The following is a 24,676-nucleotide window of genomic DNA, read 5'->3' on the forward strand; positions in this document are numbered from 1 at the left end:
GAGACCTCCGAACTGGGGTGGACTCCCACCCCCTGTACCCGTTCCAGAGGCCTGATTGCCCAGTACCGTGGAAAGCTGCTCCTGAGCCACTCTGCTCCCCTTGACTCTGCCTCTGCCTGCAGCTGGGCCAAAAGTCGTTCCACCTCCGACATGCCTGTACCAGTTTGTAAGATTGTTCCTGCACGCTACACTGAATGTTGGGGAAGGACCAACTCCTTTTTACTACCTGTGTCCCCTCCTCCCCCAGGCTCCCCCAATCAGATGATCCCTCTCATTTTCCTGTCTGTCCCCTGTTTCCGCTGTCATGCCAGCACTTCGCTATTTTTTTTTCTTTTGCTCCGGGCTTCTCTGGATTGCGCGGTCCACCATGTAGTGATGCTTGCTATATAAAGTATCATCCTATTTGCTTTCTGAATTATCACTGAGAACTGGTTGTTAAACTGGATTACTTTTCTGCCCAAAATACATGTTAGACTATAAAATAGCCTCAAATAAAAAAAATAGATCTAGCAACTTGGATTTAAAAAGGAGTGTATGCATAATAGGGACTCTGATTAGATCCAGAAAAAATGGCTGAAAATATTTGAGCATGCAATCTTTGTTCAATCTCCTAGATCAGGGGTGTCAAACTCAATTTCATCGTGGGCCACATTAACATTATGATTGTCCTCAAAAGGACAAATTGTATCTGTAAGATTAGATGTACAGCGCATCCCCTCCCCTTACATTAGATGTCAAGAGCCACCCCACCATCAGAAGTTGAGTCTCCTACTCCCCCTAACATCACAGTGCACCCCCTTTCCTTATGCTGCTGCTGGGAAGAAGCTGGATGCATTGCTCAAAAGCAGAAAGTAGGGGTCTGTAGGAGGACCAGAGGAGGGCTGGAGCTCTCCTGCAGCTGCAGAAGAGGTGCGAGGGCCACATGAAATGGCCTGGTGGGCCGGATTCGGCCCATGGGCCTTGTGTTTGACACCTGTGTCCAGGATCTACCACAATTATGTAAAAGGAGGACCAGCTATTCACTCAGCACAAATGTTTGATTGAAGCTGAACAATTCCAGTGATATGGAAACTGAGCAAACTGTAAGTAGACTTCCAATTTTAGAAGTAACTGATTCTTGTAACTTTTCTTAGAAATGCTGTCTATTTTGAAATAGTTTTATCACTCTACTTCTACAATGTTACAAAGTCACACCCAAAGTCACTATATATTAGACAGAACACACAGCTTAAGCTCTCAGCACTGGACTGCACAAGGGGCACCATGAGGATGAAAATGTATTTAGCTTTAGCACTGGGTCTGCTAAGCATAAGTCTCTGTATTAATGCAAAGGTAAGGCACAGCATGGGAATGGATTTAGGTATCAAAGTTCTATTATAATCAAAATAAACATTTTTTTGTCCAGTTAAATATAATTGGTTGCTGTTCAACACTGGTATTTTTCCAGCAAAAATGTATTACATTAGTATATAGTATGATAATTACTGTATTTTCTCTTTTTTTATTCTATGTCTTGCACAGTGTGACCTGACTGGTCAATGGCAAAATGACCTTGGCTCCAATATGACTGTATATGTTGACAAGAATGGGCTTATAGTAGGGAAATACCGAACAGCTGTATCTACCACTAATAAAACCATTCTGGAATCACCTCTGGTTGGATATCAACAGTCATCAGTCCTCCCAACATTTGGATTTACCGTCATGTGGCAGTTTACAAGTAACGTACTTCTTCTCCTACTTTATCATTGTTAGCTTAAATTATGGAGACTATATACTGTAATGTTAATAATTTACTAAAGCAACATCTTTTTTTAACTTTATCGGTGTTATTGCCAGTTCATGCCACAAAATTATTTCAAAACTATTCCAGTGCGTTGTTGTTGCATTTTTGATGCATTTCCAGATAGAGTCCAGATGATTTGTTTTTCTTGGTGCTTTTTTTTCTGGAACCGGAATGTACTGGAACTGCAAGCAATGGTGTGAACGATGCAGTTAAAAATCATGAAGGCCATTTTGGATGCAGAAAAAAAGCACTGGAATGCATGTGGTGTGAACTAGCCCCTCCTAAAGTATAAGTTTAAAAAAAAGTAAAAATTAAAAAAAAAGTCAGCACAAGGGATGTTACTTACATTTAATCTAAAGTGTAAAGTGTCCCTTGTGCTGGTGCCGGCTGTAATAGTGGAAATCTTAAATCCTTTTGTACCTTTGTCATACCCCACAGTGGATATCTTCTGGTGCTAGAGGGGTTAATTAAGACTGCCAACTGTGCCTGCCCTTTCTACCCCCCATTCATAGAAGCCCTATTACACCTTCCATGAATGAAAAGCATTCAAAGAATGGAGGACAGGCTGATGAATGAAAAGTCCACCTCCTCCGTTCATAGAGCGATTTTCATGGAAGATATAGTACACCTTCTATGAATGGAGAAGGGGGGTGGAAAGGGTGGGCATAGTCTGCACTCTTGATGAGTGCCTGTCACGGGTCTGGTGGTGGTGTAAACCCGTGCAGCACTGGAAGATTATGGCTGCTGGGTATGGGAAGACAGTAGAGGATTTTGGATTTCCATTATTACAACAGGCACCAGCACAGGAAACACGTAAAAATGTAAGAAATGTCCCTTGTGCGGATTTTTTAAAACATATTTTTCCTAAACTTAGGCTTTAACTTGAACATTGTGCAGCCTATATAAGTAAATTAAATGTAACTTCATAATTTTAGCTTACAAGTTTAGGCTACATTAGAGATCAAATATGTCTCTTAGGGATGAGCCCGATGTTCGAGTTGAATGTAAATTTAACTCGAACATCGGGTGTTCGCCGAATAGCGAACAATTTGGGGTGTTCGCGGCAAATTTGAAAGCCGCGGAACACCCTTTAAAAGTCTATTGGAGAAATCAAAAGTGATAATTTTAAAGGTTAATATGCATGGTATTGTCATGAAAAGTGTTTGGAGACCTGGGTCCTGCCCCAGGGGACATGTATCAATGCAAAAAATCGTTTTTAAAACAGCCTTTTTTTCTGGAGCAGTGATTTTAATAATGCTTAAAGTGAAACAATAAAAGTGTAATATTCCTTTAAAATTCGTACCTGGGGGTTGTCTATAATATGCCTGTAAAGTGGCGCATGTTTCCCATGTATAGAACAGCTTGAGAGCAAAATGACATTTCTAAAAGGAAAAAATGTAATTCAAAAGTACTTGTGGTTATAATGAATTGTCGGTCCCGACAATACACATAAAAGTTCATTGATAAAAATGGTGTGGGATTCCCCCACAGGGGAACCCCAAACCAAAATAAAAAAAATGCGTGGGGATCCCCCCAAATTCCATACCAGGCCCTTCAGGTCTGGTATGGATATTAAGGGGAACCCCGCTCCAAAATGTAAAAAAAAATGATGTGGGGGTCCCCCTCAAAATCCATACCAGACCCTTCAGGTCTGGTATGAATTTTAAGGGGAACCCCATGCCAAAATAAAAAAATGGCGTGGGGTCCCCCCAAAAATCCACACCAGACCCTTATCCAAGCACGCAACCTGGCAGGCCACTGGAATAGAAGGGGGATGAGAGAGCACCCCCCCTCCTGAATTGTTCCTGGCCCCATGCCCTCAAATTGGGAGGGTGCTCTGGGGTAGCCCCCCAAAGCACCTTGTCTCCATGTTGATGGGGAGAAGGGGCTCATCCCCACAAAACTTGCCCAGTGGCTGTGGGGGTCTACGGGCAGGGGTTTATCTGAATCTGGAAGCCACCTGATCCCGCCCCCCTGCCCCCCGTGTGAAATGGTCACAGGGTACAAATGTACCCCTACCATTTCACAAAAAATGTGTGAAAATGGTAAAAAAAAAAATACAATACACGCCTTGGGACAAGTCCTTTTAAAAAAAAAAAAACTATCCCACGAAGTCTTGTGGGATTGTCAGGATCAGTGTTATTGCTTGGATCACCTGCTGGTGTCACTTTTTCTTTCAGCATCAAAGGGTGCAGTTCTGGTGGCCACCAGCGGGTGTCTCCCAGCAGATGGACGTTCTAATGATCAAGCTGCACCTGATGTGGAACTGCTGGGAGAATATAAGCCCGCCCCTTCACTGAGGCTCAGGGCTTCAGAATTCCTCCCTGCAAGCCTTGTCCCTGCCTGATCTGATCCGTTGCCTCAAACCAGTTCCTGATCCGCTTCCTGTCCTGTCCTGGACTCTGTTTCCTGTAACCTGTTCCTGTGACTTGTCCCCTGATTCCTGCTTCTGGCTCCCCCTTGCTTCTGCTTCCTCTCTCTGGCCTCCTATTCCCCTTATCTTTCGTCCCTGTCTTGTTGTTGTATATGTGTTCCTTTCCTTGTATATGTACAGTGCCTTGCGAAAGTATTCGGCCCCCTTGAACTTTTCAACTTTTTGCCACATTTCAGGCTTCAAACATAAAGATATAAAATTTTAATTTTTTGTGAAGAATCACCAAAAGTGGGACACAATTGTGAAGTGGAACGAAATCTATTGGATATTTTAAACTTTTTTAGCAAATTAAAAACTGAAAAGTGGTGCGTGCAAAATTATTCGGCCCCTTTACTTTCAGTGCAGCAAACTCACTCCAGAAGTTCAGCGAGGATCTCTGAATGATCCAATGTTGTCCTAAATGACTGATGGTGATAAATAGAATCCACCTGTGTGTAATCAAGTCTCTGTATAAATACACCTGCTTTGTGATAGTCTCAGGGTTCTGTTGAAAGAGAGCATCATGAAGACCAAGGAACACACCAGGCAGGTCCGTAATACTGTTGTGGAGAAGTTTAAAGCCGGATTTGGATACAAAAAGATTTCCCAAGCTTTAAACATCCCAAGGAGCACTGTGCAAGCGATCATTTTGAAATGTAAGGAGTATCACACCACTGCAAATCTACCAAGACCTGGCCGTCCCTCTAAACTTTCAGCTCAGACAAGGAGAAGACTGATCAGAGATTCAGCCAAGAGGCCCATGATCACTCTGGATGAACTGCAGAGAACTACAGCTGAGGTGGGAGAGTCTGTCCATAGGACAACAATCAGTCGTACACTGCACAAATCTGGCCTTTATGGAAGAGTGGCAAGAAGAAAGCCATTTCTCAAAGATATCCATAAAAAGTCTCGTCTAAAGTTTGCCACAAGCCACCTGGGGGACACACCAAACATGTGGAAGAAGTTGCTCTGGTCAGATGAAACCAAAATCGAACTTTTTGCCCACAATGCAAAACGATATGTTTGGCGTAAAAGCAACACAGCTCATCACCCTCAACACACCATCCCCACTGTCAAACATGGTGGTGGCAGCATCATGGTTTGGGCCTGCTTTTCTTTAGCAGGGACAGGGAAGATGGTTAAAATTGAGGGGCAGGTGGATGCAGCCAAATACAGGACCATTCTGGATGAAAACCTGTTGTAGTCTGCAAAAGACCTGAAACTGGGACGGAGATTTATCTGCCAACAAGACAATGATCCCAAACAACAGCAAAATCTACAAAGGAATGGTTCAAAAATAAACGTATCCAGGTGTTAGAATGGTCAAGTCAAAGTCCAGACCTGAATCCAATCGAGAATCTGTGGAAAGAGCTGAAAACTGCTGTTCACAAACGCTCTCCATCCAACCTCACTGAGCTTGAGCTGTTTTGCAAGGAAGAATGGGCAAGAATTTCAGTCTCTCGATGTGCAAAACTGACAGAGACATACCCCAAGCGACTTGCAGCTGTAATCGCAGCAAAAGGTGGCTCTACAAAGTATTAACGCAAGGGGGCCGAATAATTTTGCACGCCCCACTTTTCATTTTTTTATTAGTTAAAAAAGTTTCAAAAATCCAATAGATTTCGTTCAACTTCACAATTGTGTCCCACTTGTTGGTGATTCTTCACAAAAAATAAAAATTTTATATCTTTATGTTTGAAGCCTGAAATGTGGCAAAAGGTTGAAAAGTTCAAGGGGGCCGAATACTTTCGCAAGGCACTGTATATAGTTAGTTAGTTAGATTAGGGGTTTGGGGTTGCTGTGTATTAATTGCATTTCTTGCTTGTTCATGGTTTGCTGTGGTTGGTTTTGCACGTGTGTCTTTATCTTTAATAAATATATACATTTTCACTTACCTTTGTGCCTGATTCCTTTAGTGCAGCCCATAGATCTGTTTACTCTGTGCTGGATGCCTGTGTTAGGCATCTCTCCCATGACAGGGATGCACCCGCCGTAATGGCTGGCCTCTCAGGTGACAGTTCTTTTCTAACTGAGGATGGGGCCACAGGATGACATCTCCGGGTGACCCCGCCCCCTCTGACGCACGGGGACATCCCTATGGCTTTCCCGTAGTGTCAGAGGGGGCGGGGTCACTCGGTTATGTAACCAAGTGACCCGCCCTCTCTGACACTACGGGAAAGCCATAGGGATGTCCATGTGCTTTAGAGGGGGCGGATCGGGTGGCTCGCCCCCTCTGACGCTACAGGAAAGCCATGGGGATGTCCCCATGCGTACATTTGACTTTTTTTAATAAAGGACTTGTCCCAAGGCGCGTATTGTCTTTTTTTTTACCATTTTCACAATTTTTTTGTGAAATCGTAGGGGTACATTTGTACCCTGTTAACATTTCACATGGGGGGTGGGATCTTGGGGTCCCCTTGTTAAAGGGGGCTTCCAGATACCCCGCCCGCAGACCCCCACAACCACCAGGCTAGGGTTGTGGGGATGATGCCCTTCTCACCATCAATATGGGGACAAGGTGCTTTGGGGGGGCTACCCCAAAGCACCCTCCCAATGTTGAGGGCATGTGGTCTGTTACGGTTCAGGAGGGGGGCACTCTCTTGCCCCCCTCTTTTCCTGCGGCCTGCCAGGTTGCATGCTTGGATAAGGGTCTGTTATGGATTTTTGGGGGGACCCCACGCCAATTTTTTTCTTTTTGGTTTCGGGGTTCCCCTGTGGGGGAATCAAATGCCATTTTTATCAATGAACTTTTATGTGTATTGTCGGGACCAACAATTCATTATAGCAGCGAGTACTTTTAAATGACTTTTTTTCCTTTAGAAATGTAATTTTGCTCTCTGACTGTTCTAAACACGGGAAACATGCGCCACTTTACAGGCTTACTATAGACACCCCCAGGTACGAAATTTAAAGGAATATTACACTTTTATTGTTTCACTTTAAGCATTATTAAAATCACTGCTCCCGAAAAAAACACAATTTTTAAAACTTTTTTTTTTGCATTGATACATGTCCCCTGGGGCAGGACCCAGGTCCCCAAACACTTTTTAAGACAATAACTTGCATATAAGCCTTTAAAATTAGCACCTTTGATATTTCATGTCCATGTCCCATAGACTTTAACGGTGTTTGCGCGTTCAAACTAATTTTTTGCCTGTTCGCATGTTCTGCTGCAAACTGAACAGGGGAGTGTTCGGCTCATCCCTAATGTCTCTACTAAACACAGGGTTAGAACAGTTCCTAAAAATCTCTTTTGATGTTAAATAAACTCTAAACAAAAATGTTAGAAAGTTAAAAAAGTTAATAACCTTGTCAGGAGTTTAGGTGAAAATTTCCCAGTCTTTACAGCAAGATGGGATATTTTCTGTTCTGATAATCTGAAATTAGGTGATAATCTCTGCATGTTACTTAACACTTTTTATGTAAAAAAAATTAAGCAATGTAAAGTGTACTTAAAGCGGAGTTCCACCCAAAAGTGGAACTTCCGCTTATCTGATTCCTTCCCCCCCTCCAGACCCGACCGTGAAGCCGAAAGGCTACACTGCCGGGTTCCTTACCAGCAATGGCGGCAGCAGCACCCGACAGCTAATGGAAACATCAGGTGTTTATATATGCAGCCGCTTCTCCTATCCAGCTTCCTTCTGCCACCCCCCAGTACTCTCGGACCCCCCCCCATGTGCTCTCAACCCCCTCCAGTGCTTTCCAACATCCCCCTGTGCCCTCGGCCCCCCGTGCTCTCTGTCATCCGCCTGTACTCTCCAGCCCCCCCATGCTCTCCTGCTCAACTCCTGTGCTCTCCAGCCCCCCCTCCCCCATGCTCTTCAACATCCCCCTGTGCTCTCCAGCTCCCCCAGAGCTCTCTGCCCCACCCCCAGTGCTCTCTGATACCCACAGTGCTCTTCTCCTCCTCCCCCCTGTGTTCGCGTTTTCCCAGCCTGTGCTTTCCGCCTCCCAGCTTGTGCTGTCTGGCCCCCAAGTGCTTTTCAACCCTCCAGTGCTCTCTGACATCTCTCTATGCTCTCCAGCCCCTGTGCTCTCCAGCCCTTCTCCTCTGCTCTCTGGCTCCTCCCTGTTCTCTCTGCCCCACCTTGTGTTATCTGCTTCCCCCCATGTCCTGCGCCTCTCCCCTGTGCTCTCTGCCTTCCTAGTACTCTCCAGCCCCCCCCCCCCCCCCATTGTTCTCTGCCCTATCGCATGCTCTCTGCTTTTTCCCCTGTGCTCTCCGCCTCTTCCACCTCCCTCCACTGTGCTCTCTGGCCTCCGTGCCCTTGCCTGCCCCCACCTTTAGGGCTCTCCACCCTACCCCGTGTTCTCTGCTTCCCGATGTTCTCCACCTGTCCCCCCTGTGCTGTCCACCTCCCCTCTTGTGCTCTCGGAGCCCCCTGTTGCTCTCCGATTCACCCCATGCCCTCTGACTTTCTCCCTGTGCTCTCTGGCCTCCCCCATGCTCTTACCCAGCCCCCCCCCCCCCCACAGCTCTGCCAGGTTCCCCCTCCCCTCTCCCATCAGACTGGAGAGTGGGGAAGGGGCCGGTTAACATGTCATGGGCTGCTCAGTCTAAAATGCCCTGGCCTATTTTTTGTCCCAGTCTGGGCCCGACCAAGGGTCAGACTTTTTTGGCCATAACAGGTGGGCAAAGTCAATAATTTGGGTCCCTGAAGGATATAAGAAATTAGTGTGGCAATCAAATGGCTCCACTCAAAACCAGAATGTTTTGGCCAAACTGGCAATTTGAGGCCTCTGTAAATAATTATAACTATCAAAACAAGATACACATATTTGCTGTCATGTGGGTATAAAAAAAAAAAAACAATACAAAATAAATAAATACGTGACTATACATCCAGTTCAGCTGAACCAACTTCTGTTTTTTTATATTTCCTTTTTTCCTACACAGGCATTTTTTTTTTAAATTCATGTCTCTTGCTAGAATAAGGTTACAAAGTAATTTATAGATCACTGGTATTAACCCCTACAAGGTCATAGAATAATTCATAGACTTCTGATAATAACTCCTAATAGATAAAAAGAAAATAAGGAATGATAATAATAGGGCCCTACCAGGGCATATGATAATGTGTAGGCCGCTGATATTAACCAGATGGCTTTTTTTTACAGATGTTATCACAGTATTCACTGGCCAATGTTTCAGAAATGAAACAGGACAGGTTCTACAAACTACCTGGTTACTTAGAGAAGAGAGCTCAGATGCTCAACATAACTGGATGCAAACAAGGTACTGTATACAACAACTACTGGATTTTCATTTGTATCGAATCTTTACCTTTGATCAACTGTTTGAGAGGAGATCTTGGATGTCAACAACAATCAGTGTTGCATAAAAGCCTTAGTTTATGTAGAACTGAAGCTGATTTTTTAAAGGGAAAAATCAACACAAGAGACATCTATGCATGCCCTTTCCGCAGCTCTCGTCCATTCATAGAAGCTGTACTATAGCTTTCAGGAATGAAAATCACTCTATGAATGGAGCACAGGCACATAAAATGAAAGGTCCACTTTCTCCATTCATAGAGCGCTTTTCACTCATTCTGTTTGCCGCCGACTTTTGTACAACCAACATATCGGGTTTTCTCGAAAGATCAGTGCCGCTGGCTATAGCTGGCAATAGTGGTATAGTGATATAATACCAACCTGCTGATTGATCCAAAAAATGCACAATGTATGGGCTGCCTAAAGATATGTCTAAACTGGCTGATAACTACCCAGACATTCATGTTTGTAACACACACATGTACTGTATATTCTCTGCAGACACCCATAATGCCAGCTGAAATTTAGGTGAGAAAAAGCTATATATCAGGAAAATTCAACATATAGACTCATGAACAGGGAAAGGGCCCATAGACATCATATATGATCTGACCTCCCTCAAGCACTGCTCTTGGCACACAAATGTGACAGCTTGACTCAGCTGAGCTTCATGTTTGTTGCTATGTTAAACGCATAGGGAAAGAGAGTGGAGGTGCAAAAGAACATACAGGGGGCACAAATGCCTAGTGCATTGGCCAAGGTTTATTAACCACTTCAGCCCCGGACCAATTGTCAGCCTAAGGACCAGAGGTCTTTTTACAATTTTGCACTGCACTGCTTTAACTGGTAATTGCCCGGTCATGCAATGTTGTACCCAAACGAAATTTGCGTCCTTTTCTTCCCACAAATAGAGCTTTCTTTTGATGGTATTTGATTGCCGCGTACGGCACCCCGAAAACCAATCACTGCCTTCAGGGTTTCTAAGGGTGCACATTTTTGATTTCACTCCTCACTACCTATCACAGTTTCGAAGGCCATAAAATGCCAAAATAGCACAAAACCCCCCCAAATGACCCCATTTTGGAAAGTAGACACACCAAGCTATTTACTGAGAGGCATGTTGAGTCCATGAAATATTTTATATTTTGCCACAAGTTGCAGGAATATTAAAAAAATTTTTGCACAAAGTTGTCACTTAATGATATATTGCTCACACATGCTATGGGCATAAGTGAAATTACACCCCAAAATAAATTCTGCTGCTTCTCCCGAGTACGGGGATATCACATGTGGGGGACTTTTTGGGAGCCTAGCCACATACGGGACCCCGAAAACCAAGCACTGCCTTCAAGATTTAAATATAAAACGCTACCAAAAAAAACTGTTAGCGTTATGTGTTTAGTGTTTTGTAAGTGACAGTGATCGATCGATACTGCACTTGGGTGGGCTGGGCGTAGGGGCAAAACGCAGGTGCTAGCAGGTATCTGGGCTGATCCTGCTAACAATGCGTTTTTTTTGGAACCCTAAACTGCTGGGGACGCTAGTATAGATCTGATCAGATCAGATATTGATCTGTTCAGATACTATACCACTACGGGAGGTGTATGCTTTGCGCATGGGTGTTAGCGGTACTGGCACTAACCTAGCGCTGTCTGGGTCGACGCAGACCCTGACCCTAAAACCTAATTGATATCACCCGCCGGGTGATCAGGGGGTTAAACCTTTATTGGGTAATAAATGGCGGGTGCCCTGATGCTATAAAAAGCAAACTAACTAACCATAGTCACCCGTAACACTTATACGGTGATCACTGGTGAAAGGGTTAACTAGGGGCAATCAGGGGGTTAAAATATTTATTAGGTAGTATATGGGGGTCCCTGACGCTATATGAAAACCTGACGGGGAACCTAAATAACGAACTTGCTAACCAGCGTCACCAGTGGCACTTATACGGTGATCGCTGGTGAAAGGGTTAACTAGGGGCAATCAGGGGGTTAAAACCATTATTGGGTAGTATATGGGGGTACCTAGCGCTATAAAAACCTGGCGGTGAACCTAAAAATATAACTAGCTACCTAGCGGCACCAGTGACACTAATGCAGCGATCAGAAAAACGATCGCTAAGTGACACTGGCAAAAGGGGGTGAAAGGGTTAACTAGGGGCAATCAGGGGGTTAAAACCGTTATTGGGTGGTATATGGGGGTACCTAGCGCTATAAAAACCTGGCGGTGAACCTAAAAAAATAACTAGCTACCTAGCGGCACCAGTAACACTAATGCAGCGATCTGAAAAACGATTGCTTAGTGACACTGGCAAAAGGGGGTGAAAGGGTTAACTAGGGGCAATCAGGGGGTTAAAACCATTATTGGGTAGTATATGGGGGTACCTAGCGCTATAAAAACCTGGCGGTGAACCTAAAAAAATAACTAGCTACCTAGCGGCACCAGTGACACTAATGCAGCGATCAGAAAAACACTGGGGGGGGGGGGGTGGTAGGGGGCTACCCTGGACCTAACACTAACTGCCCTGACAGTTTTTACTGTCACAACTGACACTAAATGCAGTGATCAGTAAATAAATGATCACTGCAATCAGTGACACTGTGACTGGGGGGGGGGGCGGATCGGGGGGTGATCGGGGGGAGATTTGTGTGCCTATGTGTACCTACATGTCAGTGTAGTGTTGGTGCACACTTACTATGTGTTCTCCTCGCAGCCCGGTCTAAAAGACCGCCCCGAGGAGAATGACATCACTTCCTCCCTGCCTGTGTTTACACTACACAGGCAGGGGAAGCTTCTCATTCGCCAGGAGAGGGGATGGCCAGAAACCAACGGCCATCCCCTCATCCTGGATCGCTCCTGAAGTGAAACGGACCGCTTCAGCCCCCCCACCCGCTGAAAGGCAAGCACGTACATGTACGTGCCTGTGCCTGTCGGTGCCATTCTGCCGACGTACACTGCCATGCGGCGGTCCTTAAGTGGTTAAAGGAAACCAAACAGTCAAATAAATACTCTCAAACAAGAGATGCAATGCTCATGACACTCTCTGATGGTAAATCAATGTGGCAATGAATGAACGAGCAATTGGCGATGTTGGCAGGCTGACGTGTTTCAGGGATGTATCCCCTTCCTCTGAGCTCTGGGGAAGGGGATGTGTCCCCAAAACACGTAAATCTGTTCTTTGTGAGTATTTATTTGGCTGTTTGGTTTCCTTTATTAAACCTTGGGTAATGCAGGAGGCATTTGCACCCCCTGTGTGTTTTGCAATTCTTAGTTGGATTCCCTGTCTGATGAGGGGTTCACTGTTGAAACATTGTCCTTGAGATTACATAGACCGTGTGTTTATCCATGACTGGTGACTGACCTTTTGAAGGCTGGAGAAATCAATTGTTCTAAGGAGAGTGGAAGGGTAGCAGCACTGGAAGCCATCAGTAAGGCCGCGTACACACGCGCGGACTGTTCGCCCAACCTTGTTCGTCAAACAGTTTGGGCAAACAGTCCGCTCAAAATTTGCATGAGCGGACTTGCCCACACACGAGCGGACTGTTTGACGAACAAGGTTGGGCAAACAGTTCGCTCAACTTTTGAAATGAACGGACTCGCCCACGTAAGGAGGAGGCAAATCCGCCCATTTCGAGCGCGTGTACAGGTAGGCGGGGCCCGCGAAGGAGACGTCGCGGGCTCCGCCGCCTGGAATGGGCTTAAAGGGGAACCCCAACGCCGAAAAAAATCGGCGTGGGGGTTCCCCCCAAGTCCACACCAGACCCTTGTCCGAGCACGCTACCCGGCCGGCCAGGAAGGGGGGGCGAGCGAGCGCGCCCCCCCTCCTGAGCCGTACCAGGCCGCGTGCCCTCAACATGGGGGGTGCCTTGGGGAAGGGGGGGCCGCGCGGCCCCCCCACCCCAAAGCACCTTGTCCCCATGTTGATGAGGACAAGGGCCTCTTCCCGACAACCCTGGCCGTTGGTTGTCGGGGTCTGCGGGCGGGGGGCTTATCGGAATCCGGGAGCCCCCTTTAAGAAGGGGGCCCCGGATACCGGCCCCCCACCCTATGTGAATGAGTATGGGGTACAATGTACCCCTACCCATTCACCTGTGAAATAAAGTACAAAAAAAAACACAACACAGGGGAAAAAAATATTTTATTGCACAGCCGGGGGTCTTCCGTCTTCGGGGGTCTTCTCGCCGGACTCCTCCGCTATGTGTGTGTAGCTCTTTTGCTAGCGGAGGAGTCCGGCTTTCTTCCTCCCCGCCGCCGGCCTCTTCTCCCGACTTCGGGGGTCTTGTCCCCCTCTTCGGTTCTTCTGCCGGGCCACCGCGCCTGGTCCGGTGGCCCGGTCTTCTGTCGCCGTCTTCCGTTCTTCTGTCGCCGCCTTCGGTTCTTCTGCCGGGCCACCGCGCCTTCTTGTAGCTCTTTTACAGGCGGTGGCCCGGTCTTCTGTCGCCGCCGACTTCCGTTCGTGTTCTTCTTGTTCTTCTTGTTCTTCTCCAGGAGATGTTGACACGTCGCTCCCTCCGGCCGGAATGCCAGAGCCGCGCTGTGCGGTCACTTATATAGTGACAATGGGGCGGTGTCACATGGTATATGTCACATGGGTTGGTCACATGGTGACCCCGCCCCCTTACGATGTCATAGTCCCCATGTGACATCAACCCATGTGACCAACCCATGTGACATATACCATGTGACACCGCCCCATTGTCACTATATAAGTGGCAGCGGAGCGTGTCCCTGGCATTCCGGCCGGAGAGCTCGTCGAGTCAACATCTCCAGGAGAAGAAGAAGAACAACAACAACAAGAAGAACAAGAACGGGAGGCGGCGGCGGCGACAGAAGACCGGGCCACCGCCTGTAAAAGAGCTACAAGAAGGCGCGGTGGCCCGGCAGAAGAACCGAAGGCGGCGACAGAAGAACGGAAGACGGCGACAGAAGACCGGGCCACCGGACCAGGCGCGGTGGCCCGGCAGAAGAACCGAAGAGGGGGACAAGACCCCCGAAGTCGGGAGAAGAGGCCGGCGGCGGGGAGGAAGAAAGCCGGACTCCTCCGCTAGCAAAAGAGCTACACACACATAGCGGAGGAGTCCGGCGAGAAGACCCCCGAAGACGGAAGACCCCCGGCTGTGCAATAAAATATTTTTTTCCCCTGTGTTGTGTTTTTTTTTGTACTTTATTTCACAGGTGAATGGGTAGGGGTACATTGTACCCCATACTCATTCACATAGGGTGGGGGGCCGGTATCCGGGGCCCCCTTCTTAAAGGGGGCTCCCGGATTCCGATAAGCCCCCCGCCCGCAGACCCCGACAACCAACGGCCAGGGTTGTCGGGAAGAGGCCCTTGTCCTCATCAACATGGGGACAAGGTGCTTTGGGGTGGGGGGGCCGCGCGGCCCCCCCTTCCCCAAGGCACCCCCCATGTTGAGGGCACGCGGCCTGGTACGGCTCAGGAGGGGGGGCGCGCTCGCTCGCCCCCCCTTCCTGGCCGGCCGGGTAGCGTGCTCGGACAAGGGTCTGGTGTGGACTTGGGGGGAACCCCCACGCCGATTTTTTTCGGCGTTGGGGTTCCCCTTTAAGCCCATTCCAGGCGGCGGAGCCCGCGACGTCTCCTTCGCGGGCCCCGCCTACCTGTACACGCGCTCGAAATGGGCGGACTTTCCGAGCGGGAACAGTCCGCTCATTTCGAAAGTACAGCGGACAGGCCCACACACGGGCGGACTGTTCGCTCAAACACAGTTTCAGCGGACAGTTTTTCGGAATTTCCGAAAGACTTTGTCCGTCCAACTGTCCGCTGAAACTGTCCGCTGAAAGCCCACACACGAGCGGACTGTCCGCCCAAACACTGTTCAGCGGACAAGGTTGGGCGAACAGTCCGCCCGTGTGTACGCGGCCTAATGCTTATGATTGGGAAATAAATGCACATTTTCTGAGCTAAACAATTGATTGTTCCCTCCAAAAGTCCTCATATGTGGGTTCCAAGGACATGAGACCATTGCCTGATCTGGTAAAATATCAGTTGGCCTGAGCGACTGTGCCTCGGTCTACCAAAAAAAAAATCAGGACTGTAACATTCATAACATATGTAGGATTCAATGAGTGCAATTGCCCAGAGTATGTATAGTACTACTTAGCAATAAGCATTTATTGAGTCAATGAATACTTTGGTTAGCGATAACAGTGCAGGGGTCAGGAATTTAGTGTACAACATAGCACTTAGAATGCAGGAATAGATACATACCTCTTAACTGCCCATGAACACTGTTCCAATACAGGACACAGTAGTAACTAGGGATGAGCTTAGAGTTCGAGTCAAACCCATGTTTGACTCGAACATTGTCTGTTCGACCGTTCGCCGAATTCCAAACACTATGGCCCGTATTGCACCAAATTCGAGTGGCGTGTCACGGCCCATAATTCACTGCGGCATCGCAGTGCATTGCTGGCTGCTGATTGGCCAAGCATGCACTATGACCCGCATGCTTTGACCAATCACAACGCAGAAAAAACGGAGAGCCATAATTTGCCAAAGCCAGGGTGGAAAGGTCCACCCTGGCTTTGGCCAATTATGTCTCAGGGGGTTTAGTACACTCCCCACACTATATAAGGCCGCCTGCGGTGGTTAAAGACAGAGAGAGAGAGAGAGAGAGAGAGACCGTGTCATTTAATTTGAGTTAGATAGAGTAGGCAGGCAAGTTGGTTAGCTTCAGTTACAGTGTGTAGAGGATATATGTACATCTCAGGTGTTGTATATATATTTATACACTGTATTCAGTCTAGCTAGATCCATTCCTGTTATTCTCTTCATAATATACTGACAGGCAGGAAGCTGCAGTATTTTTACTTATTGTACTGTGTCCTTTGCACAGTGTGCACCTAAAGCTTACCCGAATACAATTGCCAGTGTTCTCATACAAATACAGGCAGAAAGCTGCAGTATTTTGATTTAGTGTCCTTTGCACAGTGTGTACCTAAAGCTTACCTGAATACAACTGCCAGTGTTCTCATACAAATACAGGCAGGGAGCTGCAGTATTTTGTTTTAGTGTCCTTGGCACAATGTGCACCTACAGCTTGCCTGAATACAATTTCCGGTGTTCTCATACAAATACAGGCAGGGAGCTGCAGTATTGTGTTTTAGTGTCCTTTGCACAGTGTGCAACTAAAGCTTACCTGAATACAATTGCCGGTGCTCTCATACAAATACAGGCAGGGAGCTGCAGTATTTTGTTTTAGTGTCCTTTGCACAGTGTGCACCTTAAGCTTACCTGAATACAATTGCTGGTGTTCTCATACTAATACCACAGGCAGGGAGCTGCAGTATTTTCAGTTAGTGTACTGTGTCCTCTGCACAGTGTGCAACTAAAGCTAACTGAAGACAATTGCTGATGTTCTCATACTAATAATACTACAGCCACGCAGTTGATTCTGCTAGCTGCAGTATAATCAGTGTATATATATGTATATATATATATATATATATATATATATATATATATATATATATATATATATATCCCAGCTTTATGCAGCTACATCTCCCTGCAGGCCATTAGTATGTCTGGAAGGCCACCAGGGTGAGGCAGACAGTCACGAGCCAATAAAAGAGGCCAAGCAGGCTCTGTGTCTAGAGGCAACAGTGCTGGTCATGGACATGGTGCATCCTCATCAGCACGTGGCCACGCGCTTGTTCTTTTTTCCGGCAGTTGGCCGTGTTGAGCCACAACATGCCGAAGACTGGGTAAAGTGGATGACCAAGCCGTCCTCATCTCCTGATCCTCTCTCACCCAGGCTCACCACAGTGTTGGGTACATGCTCCAGGAGGATGCCCAGCGTTTTGAAGGCTCTGATGATGGTACTCAGCTAGAGGAAGGCAGTAACGTGAGCCTAGAGAGAGGGGATGCCCAAGAAGGACAGCAATCTGGCAGTCATGTTCCCCCAGCTGCAGCATACTGCCAGGTTTGCTCCGCATGTGCAGGTCGCTGCTGTCTCTGCATGTTATTCCAAAAGTTCTTTGGTGTGGGCCTTTTTTGAGACAAGTGCATCAGATCGCACTGCTGCTATTTGCAACATATATCTCAAGCGTATTTCGCATGGCCAAAACATCAGCCGCGTGGGCACCATATGCTTGACCAGACATATGTCGACCTGCCATGCAGTTTGTTGGCAAGCGTACCTAACAGACCCACACCAAAGAACAAAGCGGAGCCTCTTCTTGCTCCTCATCAGCTGGGATCTCCAACTCCATTATACCTTCAGTCCTCTCTGAAACCTGCACTGAGAGGAATGAAGGTGTAGAATTAGGTGTGTCACAGCCAAGTACTTGCGGGCAATCTGCTATCGGTACACCAATGTCAGATTGTACCAGGCAAATTTCCCTGCCCCAGCTGCTGCACCGTTGAAAGAAGTTCACTCCCAGCCATCCACATGCCCAGTGGTTATGCTAGCTTGGCTAAATTGCTAGAACTTCAACTGCTGCCTTTTCAGTTAGTAGACTCTGCCCCCTTTCCGTGAGTTTGTGGAATGTGTGGCTCCTCAGTGGCTCCCTTACCTCTCAAGGCCCCCTTTATCCAGACAGTGTTCCTGCTGGCTGCTGATCACACAGGAAGAGGAGGAGAATTGTGTCAGCGTGGACTTGGAGTCTAGCACTCAGCATCAGCAGCAGTCTTTAAGGGATTATTTACAGTCCCAAGAAACCCATGGACTTGTACGTGACTGGGAGGAGTTGGCTGCGGATCATGAAGTCCTCAGTGACCCAGAGGACTCTGGACCGAATGCTTCAGCTAGCCTACGCTGCATGGCCTCCCTGATCCCGCAAAGCCTGTGGAAGGATCCTCGTATTTGTCGGATCAAGGAGAGGGATCATTACTTGCTGGAAACCCTCCTTGATCCACGTTACAAGGATAAGGTTGTGGACCTTATCTTGCCGTCGCAGAGGGAGCAGAGGATGAAACATCTTCGGGAGGCCTTGCAGCAAGGTCTATGCAATGTGTTCCCAGAGATTGGGAGGTTACAAATTCCTGGTCCTGGACAACATGTTGCTGAGGCTTCAGTCAGTCATAGAAGGAGCATTGGAGAAGGTGGCCGTCTGACCGATGCATTCAGACAATTTTTTAGTCCACAGCCCCAAGGTATGATCTGTTCCAGCAACCATCACCAGCATCTGATTTACATGGTGCAGGAATACCTAGGGGCAAGATCAGACTTGGACACCTTTCCCACCGAAAATCCTCTGGGTTACTGGGTCTTGAGGATGGATCACTGGCCAGAGTTTGCACAGTATGGAATTGAGCTATTGGCCTGTCCTGCATCCAGCATTCTTTCGGAACGCACATTCAGTGCTGCTGGAGGCTTTGTAACTGATCACAGGGTGCGCCTGACCACCAACTCGGTTGATCGACTGACCTTCATAAAAATGAATCAGTCTTGGATCACCACCAGCTACCAAACACCTGATGCTGATGTAACCGAATATTTTTTTTTTAAATGCCAGATCCCTTTAAGATTGCCTATGCGGATGTTGAGTGACTATCCTGTTATGCTGAGTGACTATCCTCTTCCTCCTCAATGATCATGCTGATAGCTTGTAAGAACATTTTTGGTTTTGGGTGCTGCCACCAGTGGCTAAGGCCCAATTTTTCAGCCCTTATTCAACAATGGCATGTAATTGCAATTCTTGATATAATAATTCTCAGCAGGGCGTTCCAGCACCCACCAAGAGTAAATGTGAGGGCTTACAGTGTTATGGCAACACCAACACCTAAGGCCCACATTTCTGCAGAGTATATAGGGCAGGCCCCTACTTTCAAACATCCAACTTACAAACGACTCCTACTTGCAAACGGAAGGAGACAACAGGAAGTGAGATGAAATCTACCCCTAGGAAGGGTCTCCTCTCCACTGATGCTTTATCACCAATCCTTGTTTCACTAAAACCCCCAAACTTTCAAAAAACATTTGTCATTGGGACAGAAAGTGAGGTGAAATCTTCTGAAGCAGTGCACAGACAACGAAACAAATGGTACAGGGGTGATAACCCTTCCCTATGTTTTCCAAAAATCTTAAAAATAGATTTTTGGGCTGGAGCTACACTTTTTTACAATTTCGCACTGCACTGTTTTAACTGGTAATTGCACGGTCATGCAATGTTGTACCCAAACAAAATTCACGTCCTTTTCTTCCCACAAATAGAGCTTTCTTTTGATGGTATTTGATTGCCTCTGCGATTTTTATTTTTTACGATATAAAAGGAAAAAGACTGAAAATTAAAAAAAAAAAAGATATTTTCTACTTTTTATTATAAGAAAAATCGAATAAACTAAATTTTAATCATACATTTAGGCTAAAATGTATTCAGCCACATGTCTTTAGTAAAAAAAATGTCAATAAGCGGATATTTATTGGTTTGCGCAAAAGTTATAGCGTCTACAAACTAGAGTACATTTTCTGGAATTTACACAGCTTTTAATTTATGACTGCCTATCTCATTTCTTGAGGTGCTAAAATGGCAGGGCAGTACAAACCCCCCCCCAAATGACCCCATTTTGGAAAGTAGACACCCCAACAAAATTGCTGAGTGGCATGTTGAGCCCATATGTGGAATTATATATTTTCTGCTGCTTCTCCTGAGTACGGGGATACCACATATGTGGGACTTTTTGGGAGTCTAGCCGCATACGGAACCACGAAAACCAATCACTGCCTTCAAGATTTCTAAGGGTGCAAATTGTTGATTTCACTCCTCACTACCTATCACAGTTTCGAAGGCCATAAAATGCCAAAATAGCACAACCCCCCCAAATGACCCCATTTTGGAAAGTAGACATCCCAAGCTATTTACTGAGAGGCATGTTGAGTCCATGAAATATTTTATATTTTCCCACAAGTTGCAGGAATATTACAAATTTTTCTTTTTTTTTGCACAAAGTTGTCACTAAATGATATATTGCTCACACATGCTATGGGCATAAGTAAAATTACACCCCAAAATAAATTCTGCTGCTTCTCCTGAGTACGGGGATACCACATGTGGGGGACTTTTTGGGAGCCTAGCCACTTACAGAACCCCAAAAACCAAGCACCGCCTTCAGGATTTAAATATAAAACGCTACCAAAAAACTGTTAGCGATCGCACAGATCAGGCCTGACTCTGCGAACGCTGCAGTTATGTGTTTAGTGTTTTGTAAGTGACAGTGATCGATCGATACTGCACTTGGGTGGGCTGGGTGGAGGGGCAAAACGCAGGTGCTAGCAGGTATCTGGGCTGATCCCGCTAACAATGCATTTTTTTGGAACCCTAAACTGCTGGGGACGCTAGTATAGATCTGATCAGATCAGATATTGATCTTTTCAGATTCTATACCACTACGGGAGGTGTATGCTTTGCGCGTGGGTGTTAGCGGTACTGGCACTAACCTAGCGCTGCCTGGGGCGACGCAGACCCTGACCCTAAAACCTAATTGATATCACCCGCCGGGTGATCAGGGGGTTAAAACTTTATTGGGTAATAAATGGTGGGTGCCCTGATGTCACCCGTAACACTTATACAGTGATCACTGGTGAAAGGGTTAACTAGGGGCAATCAGGGGTTAAAAAATGCATTAGGTAGTATATGGGGGTCCCTGACGCTATATAAAAACCTGACGGGGAACCTAAATAACTAACTGGCTAACCAGCGTCAACAGTGACACTTATACTGTGATCGCTGGTGAAAGGGTTAACTCTAGGGGCAATCAGGGGGTTAAAATCTTTATTAGGTAGTATATGGGGGTACCTAACGCTATAAAAACCTGGCGGTGAACATAAAAAATAACTAGCTACCTAGCAGCACCAGTGACACTAATGCAGCGATCAGAAAAACGATTGCTTAGTGACATTGGCAAAAGGGGGTGAAAGGGTTACCTGGGGGCAATCAGGGGGTTAAAACCTTTATTAGGTAGTATATGGGGGTCACAGACGCTATATAAAAACCTGACGGGGAACCTAAATAACTAAATAACTAACTGGCTATCCAGCATCACCAGTGACACTTATACAGTGATCGCTGGTGAAAGGGTTAACTCTAGGGGCAATCAGGGGGTTAAAAACTTTATTGGGTAGTATATGGGGGTACCTAATGCTATAAAAACCTGGCGGTGAACCTATAAAAATAACTAGCTACCTAGCGGCACCAGTGACACTAATGCAGCGATCAGAAAAACGATCGCTTAGTGACACTGGCAAAAGAGGGTGAAAGGGTTAACTAGGGGCAATCAGGGGGTTAAAACCTTTATTAGGTAGTATATGGGGGTCCCGGACGCTATATAAAAACCTGACGGGGAACCTAAATAACTAAATAACTAACTGGCTATCCAGCATCACCATTGACACTTATACGGTGATCGCTGGTGAAAGGGTTAACTCTAGGGGCAATCAGGGGGTTAAAAACTTTATTGGGTAGTATATGGGGGTACCTAATGCTATAAAAACCTGGCGGTGAACCTAAAAAAATAACTAGCTACCTAGCGGCACCAGTGACACTAATGCAGCGACCAGAAAAACGATTGCTTAGTGACACTGGCAAAAGGGGATGAAAGGGTTATCTCTAGGGGCAATCAGGGGGTTAAACCTTTATTAGGGGGGCAGGGGGCTACCCTGGACCTAACACTAACTGCCCTGACACTTTTTACTGTCACAACTGACACTAAATGCAGTGATCAGTAAATAAATGATCACTGCAATCAGTGACACTGTGACTGGGAGGGGGGGGGGTCGATCGGGGGTGATCAGGGGGTGATTTGTGTGCCCGTCAGTGCCATTGTGCCGACGTAGATTTACATGCGGCGGTCCTTGAGTGATTAAAAATGTACCAGTTCAAAATTACAAACAGATTCTACTTAACAACAAACCTACAGTCCCTGTCTTGTTTGCACTGCCTGTATACTGCTGTTCAGAGTATATAGGGCCTGGGGGCCCTACGCCTTTCCTTTTTTTAATTTGGGTGCAGGGTTCCCCTTAATATCCATACAAGACCGAAAGGTCCTGGTAATGGACTGGGGGGGGGGGGGTATTCATGCCGTTCGTCTCACTCATTTTCATCCATATTGCAGGGACCAGACATTACATTAAAGCCGCAAGCAGTTTTAAATTACTTTTATTCCTTTAAAAATTTAATTTTGTGAAGGGACTGTTCTAAGCACGGGAAACACACGCCACTTTACAGGCATACTATAGACACCCCCAGGTACGATATTTAAAGGAATATTTCACTTTTTTTTGTTCACTTTAAGCATCATTAAAATCACTGCTCCCGAAAAAACTGCAGTTTTAAAAACCTATTTTGCATTGATACATGTCCCCTGGGGCAGGACCCGGGTCCCCAAACCCTTTTTAGGACAATAACTTGCATACTAGCCTTTAAAATTAGCACTTTTGATTTTGAATGTTCGAGTTCCATAGACATTAACGGGGTTCTAAAATTTGCGCAAACTTTCGGTCCGTTAGCAGGTTCTGGTGCGAACCGAATCGGGGAGGGGGGGGGGGGGGTGTTTGGCTCATCCCTAGTAGTGACCTGTTGTCCTCAAAAATAACTACTAAGTGCAGAGGAGGACACAGGAGAGAGATATTACTGGTAGCAATGGTTTCTGCAGAGACTTTAGGGGACAATGTATTTTCATCAGACTAGTGTTTAGTAGCATGGGCAGCAGGAGAAGTATTTTCCCCTTGCTTTGCAGGGATTTCTGGTTTATAAACAGAGTTGCTTAATACAGAAAAAAAGGCAGTGCAACAATCAAAATCATTGAACTTTTGGTCCCATTCATGGTAAACCAAATTTGTGGATGTGTGCTTAAAGGTTCACATAAATGCACATGTTTTTGCAGGTAAAAAATAAAGTGCATTTATTTATTTTTTCCCAGGAGCCTGCAGGGCAATACACTCACAGTCTGTCTTCCTCCAGCTTTGTATCCGTATATCCATACAGGCACAAAGCTGGAGGAAAGATTCATGAACTACACGCGTGCTGATCAGTACACTTGCAGTTTGTTGAAATTACAAATGCATCTGCCAAAAAGACAGGCGGGACTTGTAGTTTTTCTCATTCATAGATGAATGAATGACAGATCCTTGGGGATGGAGCCCTGCACAGTTGCATTTTTAAAAGTGACAGCGGTTACAGGCAGAGGAACCCCCACCACTGTCACGGGTGGGGGTGAAGGTGGGCTGCTTAATAGTAACACATTACACCCTAAATACAGGTGTAACATGCAACATGGTACCAGAGGTGTATTTATCCTTCAGTTTTTCCCTTTTTTTAAAGTTTATTTAATGAGGAGAAGCTGAACGTGCAGTAATCCTTGGTAAGCAAGTGACAATATTTTGAAACAGCAACCAATCGGCATTCATCTTACACTGAGGAAAAGTGGAAAGTTGACCACTTTGTACATCATCACCATTCTTCTAAAATAGGCTCTACAATATGTTGGTGTTAGTTGCATAGTAAATAGCTGTATGTAACCAAAACTTTTTCTCCTTTATTCTCTTTTAGAGTTGGCTTTAATGTCTTTTACCAGATACCATAATGCCTGCCTTGGATCAAATAGTGTTGGTGAAGATGAACATACCATTTACTGCTTTTGACTTCAAAATGATTATTGAAATGAAATGAAAATCTTTTTTCCAGACAAAGTGACAGCACGGAGGAAAATACACGTATACAAATGCAGACATTATCTGTATGGTAATTATAATTAAATGATAAACAGTAACACAACCAGTGTCTCATTTGTTGTCATTCAAATACTATTAATGTAGAACTAAAGTTCCACACATTACTTTTACCTATAGGTAAGCTGATAATAAGGCTTACCTATAGGTAGTATAAATATCTCCTGAACATGCACCGTTTAGAAGATATTTACATTACATGCAGCCAGTGAGGTCACTGGCGCATGCACTCTGAAAGAAAGGCCAGCCGTGCTGTTCCTTCCGAGCCCTGTGCCGTAATCTATATCTCCCGCGCACATGTGCAGGAGTGACATCATCACGGGTCCCGCCAGTCAGAACCAGAATCTGCAAACCCTGAAGCAAGACGGGCGAAGTTGGGAGCCTGCTGCAGCTCTGAGATCTCGACGCAGAAGGACTTAGTTTTAAGGTAAGTTTAACATAATGTTCTAGTATGCGATGCATACTAGCACATTATGCCTTTACCTTGCGGGGTGCAAAAAAAATAAAGTCCAGT

At 46.1% G+C, this 24,676-nt stretch overlaps 1 protein-coding gene across 1 annotated transcript; it reads left to right on the forward strand.

The window, feature by feature from the left end:
• The first annotated feature begins 1,183 nt into the window (after positions 1-1,183).
• On the forward strand, positions 1,184-24,208 carry LOC143940767 (avidin-like). The gene is made up of 4 exons (XM_077462486.1): positions 1,184-1,332; positions 1,522-1,720; positions 9,318-9,435; positions 23,984-24,208. Exons 1-4 carry the CDS (start codon positions 1,264-1,266, stop codon positions 24,015-24,017), a joined length of 420 nt encoding a protein of 139 aa, XP_077318612.1. The 5' UTR covers positions 1,184-1,263; the 3' UTR covers positions 24,018-24,208.
• The last annotated feature ends 468 nt before the right edge of the window (positions 24,209-24,676 follow it).

Source organism: Lithobates pipiens, unplaced genomic scaffold, assembly GCF_037356315.1.
Source record: "Lithobates pipiens isolate NorthernLeopardFrog02 unplaced genomic scaffold, aLitPip1_a1.2 Scaffold_3, whole genome shotgun sequence".
Taxonomy (NCBI): domain Eukaryota; kingdom Metazoa; phylum Chordata; class Amphibia; order Anura; family Ranidae; genus Lithobates; species Lithobates pipiens.

Excerpts from the sequence above, each read along its gene's own strand:
- LOC143940767 (XM_077462486.1), top strand. The coding sequence starts at position 1,264 with ATGAGGATGAAAATGTATTTAGCTTTAGCACTGGGTCTGCTAAGCATA. Across the intron at positions 1,721-9,317 it reads CGTCATGTGGCAGTTTACAA|ATGTTATCACAGTATTCACT; the intron begins GTAACGTACTTC and ends TTTTTTTTACAG. Across the intron at positions 9,436-23,983 it reads CATAACTGGATGCAAACAAG|AGTTGGCTTTAATGTCTTTT; the intron begins GTACTGTATACA and ends ATTCTCTTTTAG.